At 38.9% G+C, this 24,867-nt stretch overlaps 3 protein-coding genes across 3 annotated transcripts; 2 read left to right on the forward strand and 1 right to left on the reverse strand.

Moving 5' to 3' along the window:
- Positions 1-530: 530 nt before the first annotated feature.
- Positions 531-10,377, reverse strand: LOC128740211 (transcription factor MafB). The gene is made up of 3 exons (XM_053835742.1): positions 10,333-10,377; positions 2,106-2,137; positions 531-1,707 (listed from the first exon to the last, which is right to left on the reverse strand). Exons 1-3 carry the CDS (start codon positions 10,375-10,377, stop codon positions 531-533), a joined length of 1,254 nt encoding a protein of 417 aa, XP_053691717.1.
- Positions 10,378-11,219: 842 nt separating this feature from the next.
- Positions 11,220-12,755, forward strand: LOC128740212 (uncharacterized). The gene is made up of 2 exons (XM_053835743.1): positions 11,220-11,681; positions 12,048-12,755. The coding sequence occupies exons 1-2, from the start codon at positions 11,220-11,222 to the stop codon at positions 12,753-12,755; spliced, it is 1,170 nt and encodes a 389-aa protein (XP_053691718.1).
- Positions 12,756-16,027: 3,272 nt separating this feature from the next.
- On the forward strand, positions 16,028-22,034 carry LOC128743522 (tektin-4). Its single transcript, XM_053840118.1, has 6 exons — positions 16,028-16,099; positions 16,161-16,256; positions 16,315-16,876; positions 21,026-21,320; positions 21,376-21,598; positions 21,666-22,034. Exons 1-6 carry the CDS (start codon positions 16,028-16,030, stop codon positions 22,032-22,034), a joined length of 1,617 nt encoding a protein of 538 aa, XP_053696093.1.
- Positions 22,035-24,867: the final 2,833 nt, after the last annotated feature.

Below are 24,867 nucleotides of genomic sequence, written 5' to 3' on the forward strand. Positions count from 1 at the left end.
TTGAAAGCAATCCAAAAACCATTATTACCAAACAATAATGAACTAAACGAACGGGAGAAATTACGAGTGAAAATGATATCGGGGAAAATAAAAAGATGTATTTGTCAATAAAAACGATTGCTTATTTAATATAATTCTTCTTGTTTAGTCTTTCTTTGGAAAACTGAAAGTTCAACAAACTATTGCTTCAACTAAAATTCGACAATATAACTGTTAACCTTCACGGTTAATCCTTGAGTGAAATTGCAAACATCGTATAATTAGCACATCTGCCACCAGACTCACCTCATGGAGAGGTGCGCAGAACGCCTAAATTCGCAGCATTTTCAATAACATTGCGTCCATCCAGATCCAGTCTTTAATAGAGTTTTTATCCCACTCTCTTTTATTTACAACATCTTCAATCACCGATTAAAAATGTTTGTAGTTTTCGCAATATTAGGGACTTCACATTATCTTTTAAAGTCAATACGCTAGCAGCATTAGGAAGCATAACGCCCGATCCACGGTTGTTGGCCTCCAATTTGGCGTCATACGTAGTATTCCGGGGAGCTGGTGGTATCGTTAATGAGCTGCTGCTTTGCAGAAGGTACACTTCCGTTGGTTTGACGGGCAGCATGTTGCTGTTGCTGGTGCTGCTGTTGTTGACTGTGCTGATGTTGTGGTGCTGTTACAGTAGAACGATCACGAAGTTTACTCTTAAGCTCATCTCTTTCTTGTTTGATCATTGCAAGCTCCATTTTCATATGATGCATTTCGCTTTGCAGTTGACGATTGGTGATTTCCAAATCATGCCGTTGCTGCAACCGCTTGGAACGACAGTTTTGAGCGTATCCACGGTTTTTCAGAGTGCGTCGCTTTTGCTTTAGGCGAACCACCTGGTCACGTGGACATCCATGCAAACGCTTGTTAAGTTCGCGAACGGAAAGTGACATGAGCAGATCGTCATTAATGATATCGTCACTGCTATTGCTACTGGTGTAACAACTGCTACCGTTACCAATTCTCGGTGATCCCAATGAACCGGTGGAACTGACTGAATGCGGACGATTCGAGTGTCCGTGAAGGTTTAGATGATGGTGAGAACCACCATGAAGTGGACTGAGATGGTCTAGTTGGCCATGATGATGAGAAAATCCATTCGTCGAATGAACTTGCATGTATTCTTTACGTTCAATCCAATCACCTTCAGTTGAAATCGTAAATTGATGTGAAGGTCGTAGATCGAGTGGTTGCTCCATACGCATGGTCTGCGGAACGATCATCATGTTTTCCATTTGATCAGGTTGAATCCGATTACTATAGTACGGATAAGCGCCTGGGTTGGTATGACTTGGAGAACCGACCACGGGAGGAGTTTCTGGCGGCGTTGATGGAACACCCGCAATGGGAGGATTCAGGAGCACCGGTTGTCCATGTGTAGGATGAGGATAAAAATCGGATGACGGTGTAATTGAATTCACCTTGCGTTCCTCCACATGCCAGCCATTGGCCTTAAGTCGTATTGGAATGAATGCATTTTCATCTGCGGCCGGTGTCCAGATCTTCCCATTTCCAGCTGTTGGACTGATGTCTTCACGTTTCACGCTGGTATCCTCTAGGTGCTCCAGCACAAATTCCTGTATGTAATTATCTGCGAACGCTGGTTCCTCGAGATTCATTACTCTAACAACGCGTTCTCCCGGTAGTTTCATATAACAGTTTGTTGTGGTTATTCACGTCGTACCGAAAAATGTGTGTTTAATCGAAGTAGAAAGCGTTACAAGGTCTAGATGGTTTTCCTCTACAAACATTCAAATAACAATTCACCGTTTCGCGACACTAGTCTTCCGTATTTTTTCGCGCTCACTATTTACAAGCAGACCGACTCACGGAAACCTTCCCGGGGCTTGCATAATTCACTAAACAACCCAAAACGGAAAACACCGACTCTTCATACGAGTCTGCTTGTTACAGCTCTACCATCCTATGTGATCCGCAACGTAGTGTGTCGATCATTGACTCGAGAGAATCGTTATCACTGCACTGATTGATTTGGTCTAGCGATAACTTTGTGCGCTTTTACTTAATCCATTAGTTGCAAAATAATTTATTTCACACGTAATTTAGTTTCATCGACCTTATATTGGCCACTTTTCTACTTTACTCTACCTCGCGGACTCTACCGAATGGTCCAACGACACGATAATACGACAGGGACAAACGAACGATGTGAATTCATCCGCGACTGGACGTAAAATAGATGAAAATTGTGTAGTGAAATTCCCGCATAGTGAAAAAATATACCAGCTCGGATGCAAAATGCGCTTGCTGGAGGAGTACGATGGAGCCTCCGTACTAATACTGTGACATGCGCATCCTCGACATATCGTCACTTCGGTCAACAGTCGGAACAACGTGAAAAGAGAGAAAGAATGTTTCTGTATAGGCATTTTTTATTCAACCGCAAGCTAAAGTCACCGCCAGCCAGTACAAAATAACATAGCGGACAGCCAACCAGTCAGCTCACATTTGAGTTCTTCTCATCTTCTTTCAGCTACTTCCACATGGCAACGGATGTGGCACCGACTCGAAAGTCATACAAGTGTGCGCGCAACAGTAGGAGGTGGCTAATCGAAGCTTTCGGGTTTCCTAGCTCCGCCTCTAATTTGTATTGGACCAGAAAAAGCTCTCTGTGGTCCGCGCATGCGGTCAGTTGTCTGCATTCATGTGGAAGAATCAGTGAGAACAAGTGCAACTCGCCGTGAATACTCGAATCCTGGTATGATGATACTTGTACGAGTTTTTAGTGCAATTTTGCATCAAGTTTTTCCCACTTTTCATGCACCACAACCATATTCTTTTGTCTGAAATAGGGGACAAAAATTTTCCAGCGAAAGTAAAAGTTAAATCTTTCGAGTTCCATGTATCGGAATCTAACCGCTGTGCATTTCGTCGCTATTGATGATCACCATTCACTACTACCCACCAGTTTCCCAATGTTTTAGTAGTTCGCCACCATGTGGAAAACGACACGGCTAGGCGCCTGATTGCAATATATTATTCCTTGTCCTTGCTGTGGCGCTGTCTGTTCCGTCGGTCAGCAAAAAATGTGGGTGATTACTGCCTGATTTTTGTGTGACACAATAAAGAAATCGATCGATAAACATTCGCGTTGCTTGCTTCAATAATCTTTAAAATTTAGGTACTGCATGCTATGTGTGGATTTTTCTTTTCTTCTTGTGTTTTACAGCACACAAACATTTGAAAATTAACTGTGTGACACGGAGACACAATTTTGTTTTTGCATAATATGTTAGGATGATATTTTCAATAAATTCTGATAAACTAACTTATCCAATCACGAATTGGAGCAAATAATAGGTACCTGTTATGTATCGAAATAAAATCGAAAATACATGTAAAAATAGAAGCACACTGAAGTGTAGCACTGAAGGATTCTAAATTGACTTAATCTCTTATATCTTAGCTAAACGATAGGGCTTCTTAGTATTTTTATATGCTAGGTCCTTGAGGTCCAGAAATTCGACAGGATACTATTCTTAAGTTAATAGCAAGAACAGAATTTCGGTAACTCCATGTTGACTTAGATATTACATGATTTACACGTGTATATATTACTAAAGGGTGGTCGAAATCAAATTGCATTACAAGAAAAGATTCGATGGAGGCCCAGTAGAAGTAATGCGGACAAATCCTACATCCCGCGATTTTTAAAGTTATATGCTATCTTTGGCAAATTTTCCAATTCATCCAGTTTACACATATTATTTCTTGGTATTTCGAGTCATTTTACAACCGCCAAAGTCCATAGCTGTCAAAACAAAACACAAAACCGACCAGCACTGAAGAAACAGTCTTTGTAAAATCACGCAATCTAGAGTGTGAAAGTGCTCATCCTATTCTATGCGAATGCACGGCATTATTCAATAAAAGGCGTAAATTTTTTGATATAGGACTCTTGGAGCCTTCGGAAATATTGGCTAGTTCTCCTCATAAAGTAGTACATTTTATTCGAAACATACTACCATGTTGAGATAATGCCTTTAATGAAGATATCATTTACTAAATGGCATAGTAGTTGTTCATAAAAAATATACACAGCAAAAGAGGACACACCACAATAGATCGCAGAACTGGTCGCAGTGGTCTAATGCACCCAACAAAAGAAAAAAAAATCGCGAAAGGAATTTAAATGTTTTACTATTCAAAATTTATAACATTCGATAATTTTTGCGTGCCTGATTTCTCACACATTATTGTTTTATCTAAAGCAAAGCAAAGCCTAGGTGCTACATTCCGTTATCGAAACTTGACCTTCTGTTTTTATACGACAGACTTCGCAGCCCGCTGTTAGAGTACAGGACAATTGCAGGGCCAGTTACTACGATCCTACTGATGCTAACAGCCTCTCCCAGCCGAGATTCGAACATACATTGTTTTATCTACTTTGTAAAAATTAGGCGATTTTTTTCGTTAATTGATGGTCACCATCTCTGGAAAAAGTATCCTAGCGGTACATTTATCTCAGAATCTAGAGGACCGATTTGGCTGAATTTTTTTTCATTGTGCAAAAAAAAAATTATCTAAATTGTTACGTAGCAGTTTTTCATTTTTTATGAACTGACAAGTTTTGATGAAAAAACACTTTTTGTAATTTTCGAAAGTTGATCTTTTTTCGCCATAAATCTGTTATTTTTATGAGGTATAAACATCATCTTGATACTTTCTCTCTGTGCCAGTTACACGCTATAGGCAGCTACCTAAATAATGTGTCATTAACACACAATACACATTCCAGGAAAATCCTCTAATATGCTATAAGTACTACGATGCCACATTACCCTAGTTTTATCAATGGTAATCATTAATCAATAAACGTCAATATCTGTGGATTGGTGTTTGTTCACAGCACCTCTTTGATTCTTGTAGTTTAACGTAGGTTCAACAAAGATCATGCCACCCTAATTTTACGACGTTAACTGAGAAAATTAGGGTAAAGTGACTAATTTTGTCACAATCAGGTACCCTGCCATCGGAATCCAAATAAAGTTAGCTTTGTTGTGGCGAAAAAGGTCGGTTTTATCCCAGAGTTCTAGATCAACACATTTGTGTCCTCCTAGGAAAACAGGATGATGTATCCTTCATTTGGTTAAAACAGCTAGAAACAGACGCGTGCCGTGAACAAGGACCACACAATTAGAATCTTCATAAAATTATCTTTCTTTTAACATCAAAACATTGAATGAGATAAAAGATGTTTTTGCGAAAACATCCTCACTGTGCACTGGGTGATTCTTCCTTTTATTTTTGCATCCGACTGTTTCAAAGGTAATTCAATGCACGATGCTCTCTGTCCATATTAATATGCAAGCAAAGCAAAATTTGAAATAAATAAACAAAATCCACGAAGATGTGTGATACATAAAACGATCAAATGCATATGATAAACAAAAAACAATATTGAATTAGAAATTTTCAACGACCTCACTGCAAGCTGATCGAACGTTAACGCAGCCACACCATCAACTTGCTTCCACTTAATTCCCAGTTTCCGTATTTAAAAATATCTATAGTTTTTGAATACCAAAGCATTCGAGTTTCTGCTAATTTATTGGAGCAAAGTTTATTTTTGAAATGATTGTCAATCAATATTGCAATCAATATTCAATATCTATATAATAAATTTCCAAATATAAGATTCGCTTTATGCCAGTGATATTTTTAGTGTAGATAACTCATTTCATTCCATATTATTCTTGGTATGTTGAAAATGTTATTGTTCCCTAACCTTACAATCCCAAGTAGCAAACGTTCGTCACTTTAAGTTACTGAATTTATCAATGACCAGAAATAGTCATGCTACAACTGACTGCGACAGAAATGTACTCCTAAGGGTATTAGGGTATGTTATAATCTGTTTTTTTTATTGCGCTTTGGTCATACGATACGAAAAGCGAGAATGCCAAGAAAGCGGGAGCACCGCCATTAAACTAGCGCGGATCGCTATTATATACCCGGTGTAGGTACGCAAATCCGATTCACTCTCCTTCCCAGTAAACAATTTGGTTTGTATATCTCGATTGCAATTGCAAAATACGACATCATATCTGAACGAAAAAGTTATGTTGCTCACCACATAAGAACATATAACTACCAAAGTGGAGGCAATATACGTGCGAAAATTTTGACAATCATTTGTAATTCTATCTTGCGTGGTTTATAGAACACGTAGCTTAATGTCTCCCAGTTGGCCTCGAGGTATGAGGCTGGCCTAATAAGGCAGTCGTCATATGTTCGAATCCCGACTAGGAGAGGCTGTTAAGAGTTAATATGATCGTAGCAGCTGTCCTGCAATTGTCCTGCACTCTAACAGCTGGCTGCGAAGTCTGTCGTATAAAAACAAAAGGTCAAGTTTCGATAACGGAATGTAGCACCTAGGCTTTGCTTTGCTAACTTAATACTCCTGAATATATAATTAAGATACAACTAGGCATTGTAATCATTTGTACTGCTTTATAATTCATAGTCTTGAGTTGAATATGAGGACACGCACAACTACAAAATAGTTTACTGTTTACTTTGATTTGACATACTCTAATCAACCTACAATTCCAATGTAAAATTTATATGCATACAATTTAATGTGAACTTTCTATTACGATATTGTGTTATCTGGGTTCCCTCGTATCCCTTTTGTCGATTGAGTTCACGCAAGTGTTCGGTTCTGAGTTTTTCCTAAATAGTAGTGCAGGGCTGTCCTGCTCTTTGTGCACTGATTTTAGTTATTAAGCTGTACCATCTAAGCCAAGCATTATTTGAAAATAATTTTGCATCAACCGAAAGTGCACCGTAAATACTCTAATTAGAGCAAAACTTAGTATAGCAATATTGTAGACAACAATTAGCGCTAAAAATCTTATACTTCTTATGCGTAACTTTTCAAGTTTTGCTTGTTGAAGGCAGTACAGCCAAATATGTGAAAATATTTGAAATCAAAGCACAAGAAATCTGACGGTCCTGGTGCATAGATGTCCCTGTTAAGAGCATATTTTGGTCCATCGAAAGCGTACAACGATATTTGGCTAAGTGCACAATCACAAGCCGAATAGCATTTATTTTATTCTTAAGTTGGACGAGCAGTTGCACGAAGAGGTCGACGTTTTGCAAATATGGTACCACACTGCCGTCCTACTCCCAATTACATCAAAAAACTATTTCCTAGCTTGATACGGTTTGCTTTTATTATATGTAGGTGTCAATAAGTATAATGCTTTATTTCTCTGCAATTAGTTTACCCCTCAGCAAGTTAATGGCTTGTGTTTTAGAGAATTTTGCTGTACCCATTTAGCGAATATAACCAGATTTTCATTTGTTTAGAAACCGTCCACGTAGATCTGCACATTATCAGCATAGGAGATGAATACTAGGTATGTAAATATCAGTCAATCATCAATATATTCATTTTCGGTTTTTCGCTCAGTAGGTAAAGGGTGTCCCACATCAAATTGCACCAGGGACGAAACGCTGTAGAAAATTACACATTAGGTATTTTCTCTTGAAAATTTGGATAGAAGTGGTTTAGACTGTATTGTTTACACTGTATTTTTATCGCGGTCAGTTTTTCCTCAACTCTCTCATCATGGATGATGAGACTTACGTCAAGGCAGAATTCCGGCAGCTTCCGGGACTACTGTACTTCACTGCCCAGCACAAGTTTGATATTGCGGAGGAAGTAAGGATGCAGAAAATTTCAAAATTGGCCAAGAAATACATGATTTGGCAAGCGATCTGCTCTTGTGGCTAACGGAGTGCTCCGTTCGTGACTACCGGAACTGTAAACGGACAGATCCACCTCTAGGAGTGTCTACTGAAGCGTCTGATTCCTCTGTCGAGGGCCCTACGATCTTCTGGCCGGATCTAGTTTTGTGCCACTATTCAAAGTGGTACGAAGCCAAAGCCCCTCAAAAAATACTGGGCTATTATGAAGCAGGCATTACAGAAGCATCCCAAGGATGTCAAATCTGAGAAAGACATGAAGAAAAAGTGAGTTTCTGTACAGACATCGGTGTACAGCTGCTGTCAGATGTTGTACAAAACTTTTTGAATGGAGTTAAGCGTAAGGTGCGAGTATACGGTTATGGTATTGAAGTTGAATGAATTAAATTTGCTAAAGATTGAAAAACATCGGTCAATTAGATAATTTTCTACAGCATTTCTTCGGTGGTGCAATTTGATGTGGGACACCTTTTACTCATTAAACTACAGCGCCTCAACGAAGCAGTATTCGAAAAAGTAGAGCAAGGGGCAATTGTAGAGTTAATTATTATCTACAATATTGTTGAAGAAAGTATAGTTTTAGCTTTTGTAATTACGGCGCTATGAGGCTGCTACCCCGTTGGTAGCAAAATGAGCGCTCATTTGGCGACACACCTTAAACAACATAGAACAACATGGAACATAGAAAGCCGATTGGTGTCTATACGACACATATGAATTAATTAGCGAAACTGTACTTTGACAGAAACCATACATTACCATAATGTTGGAAAAAACAATTTATGTGAAATGGTATCAAACACTTTCGAATAATTTAAAAGTACAATGACTGTCAAATATTTTATTTTATTTTAGCACATTTAGAATAAAAGTTGATAGAAATATCAAAGGGAGCTACAATTTATTATTATTTTTGTTAGATCCGTCTGATCGGGTATACATCGTTCTACTGTCAATTAACCTTCGACCGAAGACGTCTCTAAAATACCAATCGATAATGCTAGTATGTAACCTCTGACCAGAAGTCAATATGCTGTAAATAAAAATAACACATTGCATTCGATGCAGCTGTTAATATTACAAGCTAGAATTGGCGTTAATCCAATATAGGAATAGAACCACACCATTAGCGTCACTTTTAATTCCGCCTCAAATCTTCAATTACGGTGAAGAATCATGCCGAAGATTCACTTATACAGACGAATACGTATGTGCTAATACAAACCATCCAGATATTTTAAATACCGGGCGACACGAGTGTAATACAATGTATATCAAGTAAAATTAAACTTACCGGTATTAGATATAAGCACACCGGCTGGCTTTGTATAATGTCGTATTGCATCTGCATACATACAATGTTTGGATATAAAACAATTTTTCGCGAAATAAAGTCGGCATGGTCATCATAGATTTTGATGAAGCTAACGCGAATGATTCTTAACATCTATTCTAAATTGTCCTGTCAAAACTTGTCAATGACTCTGCCGGCTGACAGGAACGAACTGGGTATCAAAGGGCCCATCGGGCGTCTTAAGCCTGGACTATACGAAGGCCTAAGGAACCATCCATACACCACGTGCAAAGTTTGGAGGGTATGGAAATGTCCTCGCTTGTCCACGGAAGGGGAGAGGGGGTATAAAAAATGTCCACGTGGATAAGTTTTTTTTATTTTTATTTTTTTTTTTAGAGTGGTTTTAATCCAAAGGGTCATTCACCACTACGTGGATAAGTTTTTTTCTATACAAAATATAGAAATTAGAAAGAGAAATCTTTAATCTTAATTTTTTAGTATGTGTATTAGTATAAACCATTGATCAGTGTTTTTAAGCAAATTCTGGTTTTGATTCTGCAGTCTATTCCGCTTATTTTAATACTAAATTTGTAATGATCCGACCACGGGAAGTGGCTGAGAAAAACGAAAAAGAAGAAGAAAAGAAGCCTGAAAAAATAAAATTTTGTCTTCTTCTTCTTTTTTCTCTTACTGTGTTTCGTTTACAAACCTCAAAGATTATAAAAGTCTTTGCCAAGCTACTTACCAACAAAACAAAAAGTTTGTTCCTATATGTTGTGTAGTATCTGAGAAAAAGGTACATAAAGTTTGAAAATCGTGGTTTTCCGGGAGCTGCGTTTTATTCTGCCGAAGTTGTTCCACGCCGCACTGAATGCTTATATGTATGATCGTTTTTCGGTCACTTCCCGCAGTCGGATCATTACAAATTTAGTATCAAAACAAGCGGAAAAGACTGCAGAATCAAAATCTGAAATAAAAAAATAATGATTTTTTAACGTTTTTAGTCGTTCATGTCCCCTTAAGGCCAAAGTACCGGCATTCGGAAACGGAGGTGAAATTTAATTTAAAAAAAACGCTAAAACTAGGCTTAATTGTTTCATGTGATGCCCTCAAAAATGATGACAATCGAATAAAAACTAGAATTTTGCGAATTAATTTAGTGTGTTTTACCGTACACACCCTTTACATCCCAGCTGGCTGGCAAAGATTGAACATTTGACGACTAGCTTGTTACCCCATTATCATAACTCAAGACTTACCTGGTCAATAACATGACATGTTTGATAACTAGAAAAAGCTTCCATATTCATAGAAAAACGAAACGAGTTTTTAAGTCATTTGCGAGTGTTATGTAAGGTTTCGTAATTACTTGCTTTACAAGAAAATTTTTGGATATCCAGGTTAGTCTCATATAGCTGGTGCTTACATACTTACCTTATCCATCTAGCTCTCCCCATCTACTAACAACAATTCCCTTCCCGAAATACTTGTGAAGATGCAGAGGATTCCCTGGTCCTTAGTAGCAACAAGTATTGGACTAACATTCCTTCCCATCCCACCAGGACCCGCATTCGGACGTGGCCGGCGTCGGTATTGATCAGCATGCAGGGACCTGATAAGGTTGCACGATGAGGAATAGCGTGCTGTCTCAAGAATGCTTTTTCCAGCCATCATTTTGCAATCTTCATCGGTCCTGGTCAATAACGGAGTAGCAGCACACGGGCGGTATCCTACGCTTATGCTTATGCTAATTTGCGAGTGTTATGTAAGGTGCTATGGTGTTATGTAAGGTTGTAATAACGTAATCAATGTTGGCTTGTTACCTCTCTGTTCATGATAAGCGTCATACATATGATTTTTTGGAAAGTAAATTTTGTGTAGATATGAGAATCCGGATTATTGCAAGCAACATTTCCCAAATACGACCTTGACTAAGGAATCAAACACATGTTTGGCAGATTATAAATATAACACGCGACTGCCAATTGCAGTACCTACACCTCTATTCGATATCGCGCCAGATCACCGCAGCACAAACCGATCGACAGCTGTGGCTGTTCTGGCGCACTCACTAACAATTGTACATCGAAGTAGTTCGGACGTTGAAATTTTTCGCTCTTCCGCAAGACAGTTCTGAATTGTCATAATGTTTAAGTCAAATTCAGTAAGTTCGAATACCGGGGAAATTTTCGAAATTGAGCAATGTCTATTCCCAATACCGGAAGAATTTTTCCTCAAAGGTGACTCAATCTCGGAAGAGGAATGCATTTCAATCAGCATTAGTGAATCGTTGAAAATTCCAAACCTGCCGCCGTACACTTCACGGGAAAGTATACTGGATCATGCAAAACTACCACAAATCCTCGATAAGCTATGCTTCAACGAGATGTTATTGATTAGTACGGACAACGATGAAATAGTTGGCGGTTTTGCCATTCACGTTGAAACCATCGCGGACGAAGTAATTGCCGTGTTTTGCAGTTCGCATTTCTCTATAGACAAAAATGAGAAAATAGCGCGCAGCGAATTGCTGGCTTTGGCTGACAAACAGCTTAATCCGTACCAGGAACGGAAGTGTGAAACCATTTTAACCGGTGATATTAAACAGGTATGTTTAAGGTTCAGATCGATAGTTTTACTTAGCAAGCATTGGCAAAGCTACCGCACAATTCTAGGCAGGACTAAAACCTCCGAATTTTCAGGATCGTTTCATTCCACTAGCATATTAAAATTAAAAGCAAATTAATGCACGAAATCTTATTAAACCGATCCAAATAAAAATTGCCCTCAAGTTGTTATTAGGTTTTGTTAGCTAATTATAATAAAAATGTTTGCCCCTTAGCCCCTATACTTTTACTACACTCGTTTATCTCAGCGGCGACTGATTTTATCTTATGACTGAGATTTCTAAAACCGAACATGTCGTATAAATAAATAAATAACAATATTTCAATTTATGGTCCGCCTTTTACAGGAAAAGCAACTACAACTGTATTTTGACGAGAATCAAAATATTACCGCATTTCGGCATGAAACAATAGCCAACGAGGCGGAGAGTTTTCAAGGAGTACTCACTGCCGGCGAAGAAGGTTTTCTGTTACCAGATGGTTTGAACATTATCTACATGCGGTATCTCATGCTGATCAATTTCACCGGAGATATCCATACACGCACAATAGATATCCAAGGTTGTATAGGCCATTCGATATACCAAATTACTCCTTGTATTCCAACGAAAATCAATGGTGAAATTCACGATACCAAACAGGTGATTAGAACAGTCTACTATGCGGATACAGATGAACCGGAAATAAGTGTCAGTTATTATCTGACTACTGGTCATTTGCTGCGACACACGTGGAATAATTCAAGCTATTCGATAATCATAAATCCAAAGCTTAGCATTTCAAATTTACCGCTTGATATGAATGACCTCCATAATTCCATGCAAACATATTTAAAAGAACTATCGAAGCTTTTGGAAGTTTCCCCGAGTGAAAAAAGCAGATGCTACAGTTTGTTGAAAAAACCAACGGAAATCGTACGAGCAGTACTTTCAGAGATTATAGCAGAAGCAACACAAAACACAGCCACCAGACGTTTATCTATTCGCAGGCAGCAGTCATCCGACGCGATCAGAAATCTTCTTGAGGATATCATAGATAAAATATCTATTCTTTGATGGAGACTATAAATTTATGGAAACTAAATAAACGGTTATATGTACATGAATTAGTTTTATTTCACTGATTTCTCCAATATTTCCATGTAAAACAATTAATTAAAAGAATTGATCCCATTATTTAAGTTATAATCATAATAGCACTAGCATAATTTTACCAGATTGTTGTGTGAATTATACCGCAGACTAAGCTCAAAAGCAATACAGCAAAAGTGGTACCTCCAACTTCCCGTTTTATTGCATTACTTTTAGCACACTTGTGCCAATCTACTGAACCAACAGTGCTCATTAGCAAAATGATATTTTAAAGCGTATTTAAAAGGCTGGTCATAAGACGTGTACAGCTGTTATCAAATGTGCTAATATGGTTATGTATAATCACTGCATCCATTTGTTATATAATAACGTACAAAGCAAATGGATAAAATAAATTTATTGTGTTAAGTTTGCTGTAAAAAATTGTACGATCCAGGCAATATCACATATCACAAGGCAACTAAAACTTGCTTTTTAGTACCTAGTAAAGATAACTTTCAGTAGCAGTAAGCCGTTCGCTGGAGCGCTCCATTATGTACACTCCCGGTTCATTTAAGCGGCTCATGAATCGAGAGCCGTTCGCCAATCTCCATCCCTAGTGGGAGCTAGGTCTGGTGATTAGGCACCATGATAAATAATTTCTAGCTTCAATTCCCATATAATGTCATAGCATTTTGTTCCATTAGGGTATGAAATGGGGTTGCTGAACGGCTGGATAATGCGTAACATCGGTGCCTCGCATACCTGCAGATATAAATAGACCTCATAGTGACCCTTAGCATCTTACCAGCAACTACTATCTTTACCTACCCGAGTAACTTTAGCGAAGATCGGGTAACCAGCGCGTATCGGGTGGCAGCCGCGAGTGTCGGTAGCGTGGCCCTAGTAAGACAAATTACCAAGAGCGGTAGAGTGCCCAACGAGCTGGGTGTAGAAGAGTCGACAATTACAGCTATCGAAGCGCATCTGCGCATCCGCCTCGTATTTATGCTATCAAGAATCTTTTATATGCCACTTACTGGTACAATCTTTATCATTACCAATCGAGCGCTTTGCGCAATCAGAAGACTTTTGATTCATTTTATGTAAATACAAATCGTTATAGTTACGCGCGAGTTATTCCTTCCACCCGTTTACGAACGCTGGATTTCCCTGTGATATTTATAGTCTGCTATCACTGGGAACGGGTTTTGTAGTGATGGACAGAATACAGGATCGCGTGATGGACTGGAAACCGATCAACGAGAGGGCATGTATGTTGAGGATAAAAGGCGTTTGTTCAATTATACCACCATAAACATAGACTGTGCAAACAAAGGTAAACCCGACGACGAAAAAGAAACGTTCGATGCGCAGCTGGATGCATCAATTTTGCAGATTCCTAAGGGCTGGTGGTCAGACGCACTTTCTTTCCCCGCAAAGATATCGCCAAGCCACCTGGAGGTCACCTGACGAACGAGAACTGATTCAGATTATTGCCTAATAGCAGTACATGTGCGCTCAAAACTATCGACGGTATATACCTCGCGACAAAACCGCCCTCCTCGGTTAAACATTCGTCAATTAGACAACCCGCGAATCATCGAAAACTAAGTGCGCCTACTGGATGAATATCTACCTCTATGGAGCTAAGTGCTTCAACTAGAAACGAAATGCCTAGTTTGACGGGGAATGTCAAAAAGCGATGTAGAGGAAAAAAAAGTTTGGAAAACTGAGTAGGCATTACTCCAGGGGAGAGTTTGGCCAAGTATCGATGAGCGCGGAATGAGTTGACTACGATACTGAAAAACAAAAATAAGCAAAAGCGCGAGGAGGTACTTCGATGGACATCTCAATGGCGATAAAATAGAAAGAGACACATCGGAAATTAATCTAGGAGCAACTGCAAACGATAACGGCCCGCCACCCCGTCTTGAAGAGATTCGGCGAGAAATCGGTCAGGTGAAGAATAATAGAGCTGCTGGAAAGGACTGTCTCCCAGCAGAACTCTGCAAAAATGACAAAGAACTATTACCAAAAGCATTTCAGTGGATAATTTCAAGTATTTCGGAAGGCACACAACCGATGGCACTTTCACTTACAATACGACTAACTAATTTCTTTCTTTTTTCTAATGACGTATAGCAGACGTCTTAACTTTTCTGTTGGGGAAGAATAAATGCTTAATGCGAGAAATGTAGATTCAGGCAAACTGAAAATTCTTGATATTAGGCCAAAAATATAGACTTAGCGAAGGTGAGAGTCGAACTCACAGCTCCCAATCTCACGTTGAGCGTCTAACGGCTTAGTGGTGTAATTGGTTAAATAACACGCTCAACTAGAGATTGGGAGCTGTGAGTTCGACTCTCACCTTCGCTAAGTCTATATTTTTGGCCTAATATCAAGAACTTTCAGTTTGCCCAAATCTACATTTCTCGCATTAAGCATTTATTCTTCCCCAACACAATACGAGTAACTTTCGATTAAGCCTAAAAGAATATCAATTTATGTTGCAAATCTCTATATTTTACACATTTTTTAAAACAGATTGGAATGTCCATTTTCCTATTATGAACCCTCGTGGTTTACAATGGGATAGCGACCGGGTCTATTATAGTGAATCTAGTGCATGAAGAGGATCCCATAATGGCGACATATTTTGCATTGTTAACCATATAACGGACCACGGTTGTTGAAAATGTCGATTTTAAGGCATTAATCATGAAATGTGAATGAAGTTTTTCATTTCATGAAATGTCGCTAAAATTTTATAATCTGAACTATATGGTATATTTAGTAATTTCTGTTTCATGTCATATATCCTCGGAAATAAGAAGAAAGACAAGCTAATAAACCCTGAAACTGTACCCGAGGTCAATTTATAGGTAAAGGGTCCACTATATGCACACACATAGGTATTTTGTAGTTAGGCAAGATAGGCATAATATATGCATTTATATGGAAAACTATTTTTGGTTTCGAAAATGCATGCTAATGTTTCATACGGTGCGTGTAGATTGGCAACATGCGGTAGGTATGCAATTTGTTCCAAACTGCTCCATTGCATAATAACAGTAATTGATTGGTCATCACATCACCTATAGTAACAGGACCGTTAGCAACCACGGCATATTGCGAAGCTCGAAACTTTGTTTGAATTCTCAAACATACTAATTTTCTCGCTTCTATCTTTATTAAAACAGCAAGAGTGTTAGTTTAGTAGAGGACTTTCAAATTAAGTGAAATTTCCTACAAAAATGGCTCAACTTAATTGTCCTCCTTGCACTCCTTGTGCAGCTGTTTGTATAGAACACCAGCCAACTCAAATAGTAAGTATTTGACTCAGATTTTATAATTTAAAATATTTTAATAATAGCACAACTCGATTAGTGTCGAAATCCAAAAATCAAGAAACGAAAAATCCGTCAATATTTATACAAACTAGAAGAGAGAAGAGTTCGATCGAATCCCGTCCGTTGGGGTCATGTAATTTATCTGATTCTTTTAATTCAATTCAAATCACATACGTTTTTTCGTTACATAGGAAACATCTTATGACAACCCATTTCATGTGCAACAAGATCCACAGTCAAATGAATCAGAACTACAAACTAGCCCTGTCGGTCTTCCTGCCAGCGAACCACCTTGTTATTTGCCGCAACAAAACGGTAGCTCGGACGTTCATCCCTTATCTAAACCGATGGGTCCTATAGGTCCCTGGGCAACTGGACGCATCGATTGGAGTTCGTTATCTGGTCAAACCGGAACACGCCCTGTAGTAGATCGATACTCCATTACACGGTACAGTGTGGATGAGTGGCGGCAACGGAATGCTGATACAATACATGCATGTTCCAACACAGTTGGGAAAAGCGAAAAAATCGAACATGATAGCAAGAATACCATTGCCCGAACGTACGCTATTACAGATAAAAATCAATCGGCTTGCACGGAACAACTCCACACTCGAGCAAGAACTATCGATGACATGAAAAGCGAACTAGAACGGGCCATTAAGGCAATGCAAGATGAAATTAGCACACTGGAGGAGCAACGGCGCAGACTGAAGCAATCACTAGCGGTTCTTCGGATGCCGGAAGCAATCGGTAGTAAAACATTAACGGGTCATATTCTGTTGAAATTTAATTCATAACAAAATTCTCTTAACTGATCACTAGATATATGGTCATGATCAATGTCGCAAAAAGTCTCTAATCACATGCAACATTCACCTCCTCGATTTCACATTCTTAATCGAATTAAATTCGGATCTGCCCAAATCAAAGCATATAAATAGAGAATCTGATCAGAATGGGATTGATCAGGATGTAAAATCGAGGTGATTATTCGACTTTACATACAACAGTCTTATCACCGAGAATATTTTTTATTTTCATTTTACCATCTTCCATTGCGTCGTACAAATAGTATTTGCAAAAATGCAAAATTTGAACAAAATCGGAGCACAGTTTGCCATAGAAATGCTAACCCGGCTGAGCCCGGTTGATCAAAATAGACTTTGACGGTCCAAAACTCAATTTTTTTTCTGACATGTTTCTATATAAATGATTGAACTAACTCATATTCGTCTAAATAACGAAGATCAGGAGCCTTTTGATATTATTTCAAGACTAATGTACCGAAATCGATACTTAAAATATGAAAGGGGTACAGATCTACCCGGTTGATCAATTGAGGGTTTGAACCATAATATAAATCCCATGTGATTCAATTTGTCGATAACAAGATTGTGTGGCACAGTATCAAAGGCTTTGGCAAAATTAAAATAAATCGAGTCCATTTGTCGCTTAAATACGAACTCACGCGATATCGCTGTTACATAGCACATTAGATTCGATGTTGTAGAGCGATGCTGTGCTGTACCGTCATGCTGACTGTTAGAGATGATCGGTACCACTACTGTATACAAAGTTCTATGGATCAATTATGGATCAAAGTATGGAGTTGTTGGTTGGTTGGTATGGTAACCGAATTATGACATCCAGATTTGTGAATTGGAACGATGAATGCCATTTCCCATGTAGCTGGGAATATTTTTTCGTTGAGCAAGCGGTTAAAAACAGCAGTAATTGAAAACGCAAGCGAAACAGTACAGTTCTTCAGAAAAAATTGGAGATAGGCCGTTTGTTTAGTCGACATCTTTCAGGGCTTTCTGAACTTCGTTTACAAAAAACTGTATAAGCGACAGATTGATATTTAGAAACGGCATGTTGCGAAGCAGTTTTGCCACTAGACGGGAGATGATCAGGCTTCATTTTCAGTTTTTTGGTCAGCATATGCTCATATAACTACATCGACTCAGCGAAATAGAATTCAGCAAAATAGTGTAAGGGGCAATTGTAGAGTTAATCATTATCTACAACATTGTTGAAGAAAGTAGGTATAGTTCGCTTTCGTATTTACGGCGCTATGGGGCTACTATCCCGTTGATAGCCAAAAGAGCGCTTTCGTTTCCGTGAAGACAAGTATACTCACAATACTCAGCCGAGTAACTGCAGTACGCAAGCCCCTGACGTTCTGATAGTACACAAGAGTGCTATATCAATCCAATCCGGTAGTGGTAACAATTTAGAGTTTTGATCAAGTCGAGAATCTTTTTACCTGAAATTTTGGTTGATTACCGCTGAAACAAAACGTAACCAATGTTTTTTCCAACATGCACAATGTAAGAAAAAACTGTCACTGTCATAATAATATTAATCTGAGCTTATCTGTTTGTTCAATACATATACTAAACACTCGATGTTTCTGTAAATATTTTTATTAATCACCCTTGTTCTCGTGTCAACACTCATACGAATATTTTAATTATAGAAACTCAATATTTGTATACATCTCAATAGAAATGGATATCCAAAAGTTCGAAGTGATTCGAACGCACATCACAATTTCACATTAGTTTAACGTTAATACTTCCAACCATTTAAAATTCTAATGAAAAAAGTAAAGTTTAACACTAGATATACCAGACCAGTCATTTTGACTGGTCGTGCAATTTCAATTTGAAATTTCTACAACATCTAACATTTGATTTTAGAAACGATGTTATGACTTTTGTAGCTATAAGTAGAGAATACATTTTATGAACTTAATATTACTTTATATATATTAGTAACAAATATAATTTTTGTTTTTGCCATTTATACCAGCACCAGTCAAAATGACTGGTGCAAGATTCTATGAAGAAATGTAGCATTTCGGGAGAACGGTGTGTCCGAAGCATGAAATTATTCAGTGAAATGCTGTTCCTAAAGTTTCTTGGCCATTTTTGTAGAGTTTTGTCGAGAGTCGGTCCTTTTCGGCGGTTCAATTCCTCAGCTGACCGATTTCTCGCCGGATCTCTTTGAGATCGGAAGTCGAAACGCCCTTAGGCTCTCATACGTTGACTTTTGCTCCATTTCCTTTTGCTATATCAGCAATTGAGATCCCTATCAAAGAACTGCTTCTACTCACCAACCACTATGCGCTCGTTTGTGGCCAGGTTTCCCTGCTCGTTTCTACACATATCAGGCCTCGGTGTGTATCCTTTACGAGATCGGTTCACCTTCTCATAGAACTTGCGCATCTCACTAGCCTGAAATAGTTATTCTAGCTCTCCTTCTGGCGTTTTGCGGCCTCACTGATGGCCGAACGTATCCTGCTACATTTATCTTCGAGGGTCGAAGCACCTGGCCACAGAGGAAGGCGATTAGTATGCGCGTAGTTCTCATCACATTCCGGGTTGTCTAATTATCGATTATTTAACCGAGGGTGGTTTAGTCGTGAGGTATATACCGTCGATAATTTTGAGCGCACGTGTACTGCTACTAAGTAATGATCTGAGTCGATATCCGTACCCCGTAGGGACCGTACGTTGGTGATGTTCGAGAAAATCCGACATCGATGAGAATATGGTCGATTAGGTTCAATGTTAGTTGGCCAGGTGATCTCCTGGTGGTTTTGTAGATCTATGTGGGGAAAGAATGTGTTTCTGATCCCCAGGAAGCTGCAAAGTTCATATATCGCTGGCCGTTATCACTATACATTGCTTCCCTGTCGATCTAATCGTTCATGTCTCCAATGACGATGATATCCCGTGGCGAGCACTCGAGCAGCTATCGTATGTTACCTCCAGCTGGACATAGAACACTTTTTTCTCGTCGTCGGGTCTACCTTCGTGTGGCCAGTGCACGTTTATGATGGTGTAGTTGAAGAAGCGGTCTGTTATCCTCAACACACATATCCTCTCCCGATTCTGCATTCTGGCCTTCACTACGAAGCCCGTTCCCAGCTCGTTGGTTGCTCCACCGTTCGGGCAAAATTGGGCCTTGCCGCCACGGATCTCCCAAACCATCCCGCCTTTGCGACAGATCTCCTTTAGTGCCGCAATGTCGAACTTTTGCGGTTCTAACTGAACGAGCAACATTCTGTCGCCATGCACGAAATTTGGTTTTACAGTTCCAGGTAGGAAGCATCCATTCCAAATCCTTGTTTCATCGCGTGTCCATGCTAGATGTTTCGAGTTGAATTTTCTTGATTTTTCGCAATATTTTAGATATAAAAAGCTTGCCTTACTAGGGCTATGCTGCCGAGTCTCATGATGGGGCTGCATCGTATAGTGCCGAGACAAGACAGTGCCTCCTTGCCTGTCGGTATACGACCTTAGTTACCACCAGGGTTGGTTACCACATCTCCGCTAAGATTGCTCGTATTCCGGCTGGTAGGGTAATCAACCTATTTTGGATTCCATCTGTTGCTGTACATAATTTGGACACTTACAGCAAAATCAAATGAAAGTGTCCAAATTATGTACAGCTGCAGATGAGGTCCAAAATAGGTTGGTTACCCTACCACGAGAAGGTGGAGATAGAAGTTGCTGCATAGGAGGCTAAGGACCACTATAGGGTCTGTGTTGCATATTATTCAGTCGTTCACCAACCATTTCTTATCCACCAGTCATTTTGACTGGTTTTGGTATAAATAGGTATATTCAAAATGCTGGTATATCTAGTGTTAAACATTCCAATTTGTGACATTATTCTTCACTTTATGTTGACAATTATTCTATTTAATGTGTTTTATTTTTATCTTTGGTTCCACCGAATTTTTTACTCTTGGCTGGTCAAATGAGAAAACCGTATGTACGCAAAGTAGAACAAATGACCAATAAAATTATCAACATTATAATGAGTTACTAAAGCAAAACAAAAATACAAAAACATCGTAACCAGTTGAAAATTCATTATATTAAACAGCAACCGAATGCTTGGAGAGAAGAACTGGTAGGCCTGATACTGAACTAGTTCGTGATCGCCCTGAGGAAGAATTAATTTGCGAGATTGCTCTTATCGCGGAAATCCGAGCAATACTGCTGAAAACGTTATCAGAAATCGAAACGCAACAAGTGCAAAACCGAGCCGCTCGACAACGAATGGAGTTTGATTGGAGCGACAAGAAATTAGCCCATGAAAATGATTCTATAAATTGTAATCTGACCAACAAATCCACTATTACGATGTTCCGCCATGGTGCTACGAGGTGTCCCAGCGAGTAAGAAAAATTCGATCCAACACCGTAATCAGTTTATTTGAATGCGTCATTTTAGGCAGTCCACTGAAGTCTACTGGGAAAAGTTCAGTAGAGAAACCTTGGAAATGTGCACCTCTAGTCGAAAGCATTCCGAACAACTGCGTGCTACATTAGATAATATTCTGATGAATGCTGCTCGTGATCTTCGTTCCCAAGCTGACAGTGTGGAACGAGCGTTAGCCGATAGGATCTCGTGCATGGAGGAGATCCGCCAAAAACTTGAAATTGATTTGAGAACTGTATGTTTGATTATGGTTATGTATACCTAATGATTTATATCCAACGTGTATCGTTTTTAATTTTTAGACATTGCAGCGGCTTGGTGATACAGAAATTCAGATTGAAAAGTTAAAAGTTGCAATAGGAAACATGGACCATGCGATGAAAGTTGTACAAACTCGTTTAGATAACCGTAATCAACGTCCAAGAGTAGAGAATTGCCGAGACCAGTCCCAAATTTTGTTGATAGCAGAGGTCAAATCAATTGAGGAAGGACTTTCTGCTATGAATGCACAGCTCAGACAAGAGGAAGAAATAAAAAATGAACTCGTGACACGCCGCAGCGAGTTGGAGAAAGAAATTATGATGAAACGACGTACAATTGCGATTGATCGGGATCGTTGTCAGCGTTTGCGAGCTCATTTTCCTTCTTCTACTGCATTGAGCGGGTATTAAATTACGTATTTTATGGAGGTCACTACAATAAATCACAAATGGATACTCGTCATCAAAATGCTATATCTGAAATAAAAATTATTAAATGAGAACTCAGTGAATAAATAAAAACCTTCTACTTACATTTAAAAATACAGTTTCAATTGTTAATAAACAGCTCCCAGCCCATCCATTGAATCAATTTGAATGAAAGATATACCGGAATCAACGTCAATGTAATATAGACATAATAACTAATACTTTCTTCCATTATTATCTTTAATTTTATGATAACAATATTGCCATGAATATCGGTCTATGCGGCAAAATAAAATTAAACAGGCTAAACTCGAAGGTGACACCTTTTGATTATATGAATGAAAATATAAAGCAAAAAATAGCAAATCAAAATCAATAATAAAAACAAACTAAACACACACTACTTTTGTCATATTTTCATGAAGTATTCCCCACCACGCACACATATAAGGATTTTTTGACATTAGCTGAGGCCCTCGCTGAGGCTGTTTGCAGTAGGAATAATATCAAAAACATCAAATATCAAACTCCCGGATCCTCTCCTCCACTCTTCGCTCCCCTCTCACTCCTGCATAACCGATCCTCAGCTAATGTCATTCTGGTTAGTGACGAAACCGCAAATTACTTCATTATCCAGCACGCCAGGGTTGTGCTCAGAAATACCGCAGATGTGAAGAGTGAAGACATTTGTGCATGAATAAATCTGGTACCCCATCAGTTTCTTCCATCCCATCATTTTCTTTTCGTATACATTCCTTTAGTTTTACTCTACCGTGGACGGGCGGAAACAAGATGTGCGATGGATTAGTGAAATGCAAGGGGTTTCCAACAGCAATGATTACTACGCACCTTCGAAAAAATTACTTTTGATTACTTTACTGATTACCTCTGATTACCAATAATCAATCTCGCGTGATTACTATAAATTAATCATGATTACCAATGATTACTTAAGATTATCATTGATTACTCTACTGATAACCATTGATTACCTATAATTAATTCGTAAATGATTACAAAAGTAATCTCTGATTACTACGCACTTATACGCCTTACTGGAAACCCCTAGGGAAACCCCTAGGTGAAATGTCAAAGATGCCGTTCATATTTTACCAACACGTCCGCCATTATAGCACGTAAAAAGCTGGATAGGCCCAGACACAATGCATACGTATTTCAATAATTAATACGTAGCGGCAATTTGACAGAAAATCCATGATGGAAAAACCAAGGGAAAAAGTGGGGTGACATTGCGATTTTCGTTTCGAGTGATTTTGGTTCGTTTCTCCCATTCGTTTAACGTGGTTGAAACCAACCCCCGGGCATCTACCATGTTTCCTGAAACCACCACATTTTGAGGTGGCGCTACAGACGTTTTGCTTTTAATAAGCAGCATTCACACAACAGTGGAAGTGACACGACTGAAGTGACCAAGCCAATGAAACTTAACCATGTATTAGAGAGCCTTACCATGTACACTCAACCCCCGCTAATATGAAAAACAGCTCGTTCAGATTGGGCGAGTTCATTTTTAATATGAATGTTTGGTAACTCTATTCATTTTCACACACGCGCAAGACCTGCACCCTATGAACTTGTTGTTTTGATTTGACGAAAACAAACGTTTTGAAAACATCTCAAACATGCGCGAATTCTAAAGGCTCGGTTTGTATAATACGAAATTGGCTCGGCAGATTCGACTAAAATGGTCTATTTTGAGTGCTGGAGAAAGATAAGTTGCATATGAGCTATCCAGCTTTTTACGAGCCATAATGGCGGACGTGTTCGTAATATTTGAACAGCATTTTTGACATTTCCCTAATACATCGCACGTTTTCTTTCCGCGTGTTCACGGCAAAACTAAAAGAATGTACGGAAAGAAAACGTGCGATGTATTAGGGAAATGTCAAAAATGCTGTTCAAATATTATGTACTGGTTCGCCATTATGGCTCGTAAAAAGCTGGATATTGCCAAAGCTCCTGAGCAAGAGGAAACGCATTAAAAATTTTTGCTTTATTTTTAATTTACCGGTCCACTTTAACGTCAATTGTGTGTGATGCTTCATCGGTTTTTAATGTGAACGCATTCATACCACCGGGGTACAGATTAAAAATGTTCAGATTCAAAAAGGTCATACCAACGGGGGTACACGGTATATATCAATTATGTGATATGGAATTGAAGATTTTTTTAAGAGACTAAATATCCCGCATTTTGCACCTTACTAGACACCGCAGTCTAAAAGTGCGACTGGCACAAAAAGTGCGACAATGCGAATGCTGTGAGTGAGAAAGAGAAAGAGTAACAACTGCAATGTTGCTGTTTTGTTTTGTCATATACATTGGCATTAGAGAAAATAATCTGGATTAATCCAGGTATACAGCTGCAAAGCACAATAACAGCTCATTGATAATTATAATTTACATTCAACTTAGAGAAAACTAGAGATGGTCGGGTCTCGGGTTTTCAAACCCGAAACCCGAAAAAAACCCGAACCCGACGGGTTCGGGTCGGGTTCGGGCTTAATACTTTTACCAGGTGTCGGGTTCGGGTCGGGTCCGGGCTTGGCCAAAAAAAAATATTCGGGTTCGGGTCGGGTTCGGGCTTAGCGAAAAAATTAAGTCCGGGTTTCGGGTTTGGGTAATAAGAATCCGAACCATCTCCACATTCAGTTCTTGTAAAAGTATTATTTTAACATAATAAAATAAGCAGTACTTTAATGATATTTAGTATGACTCAGATATCAGCTACACTGAACTGGTTGCTTTTTAGACGGTTTAGTGTTTTCAGATTTAGATCGAATTTAGGCCAAAA

The sequence above is a fragment of the Sabethes cyaneus genome, chromosome 3 (genome assembly GCF_943734655.1).
Source record: "Sabethes cyaneus chromosome 3, idSabCyanKW18_F2, whole genome shotgun sequence".
Classification (NCBI taxonomy): Eukaryota; Metazoa; Arthropoda; class Insecta; order Diptera; family Culicidae; genus Sabethes; species Sabethes cyaneus.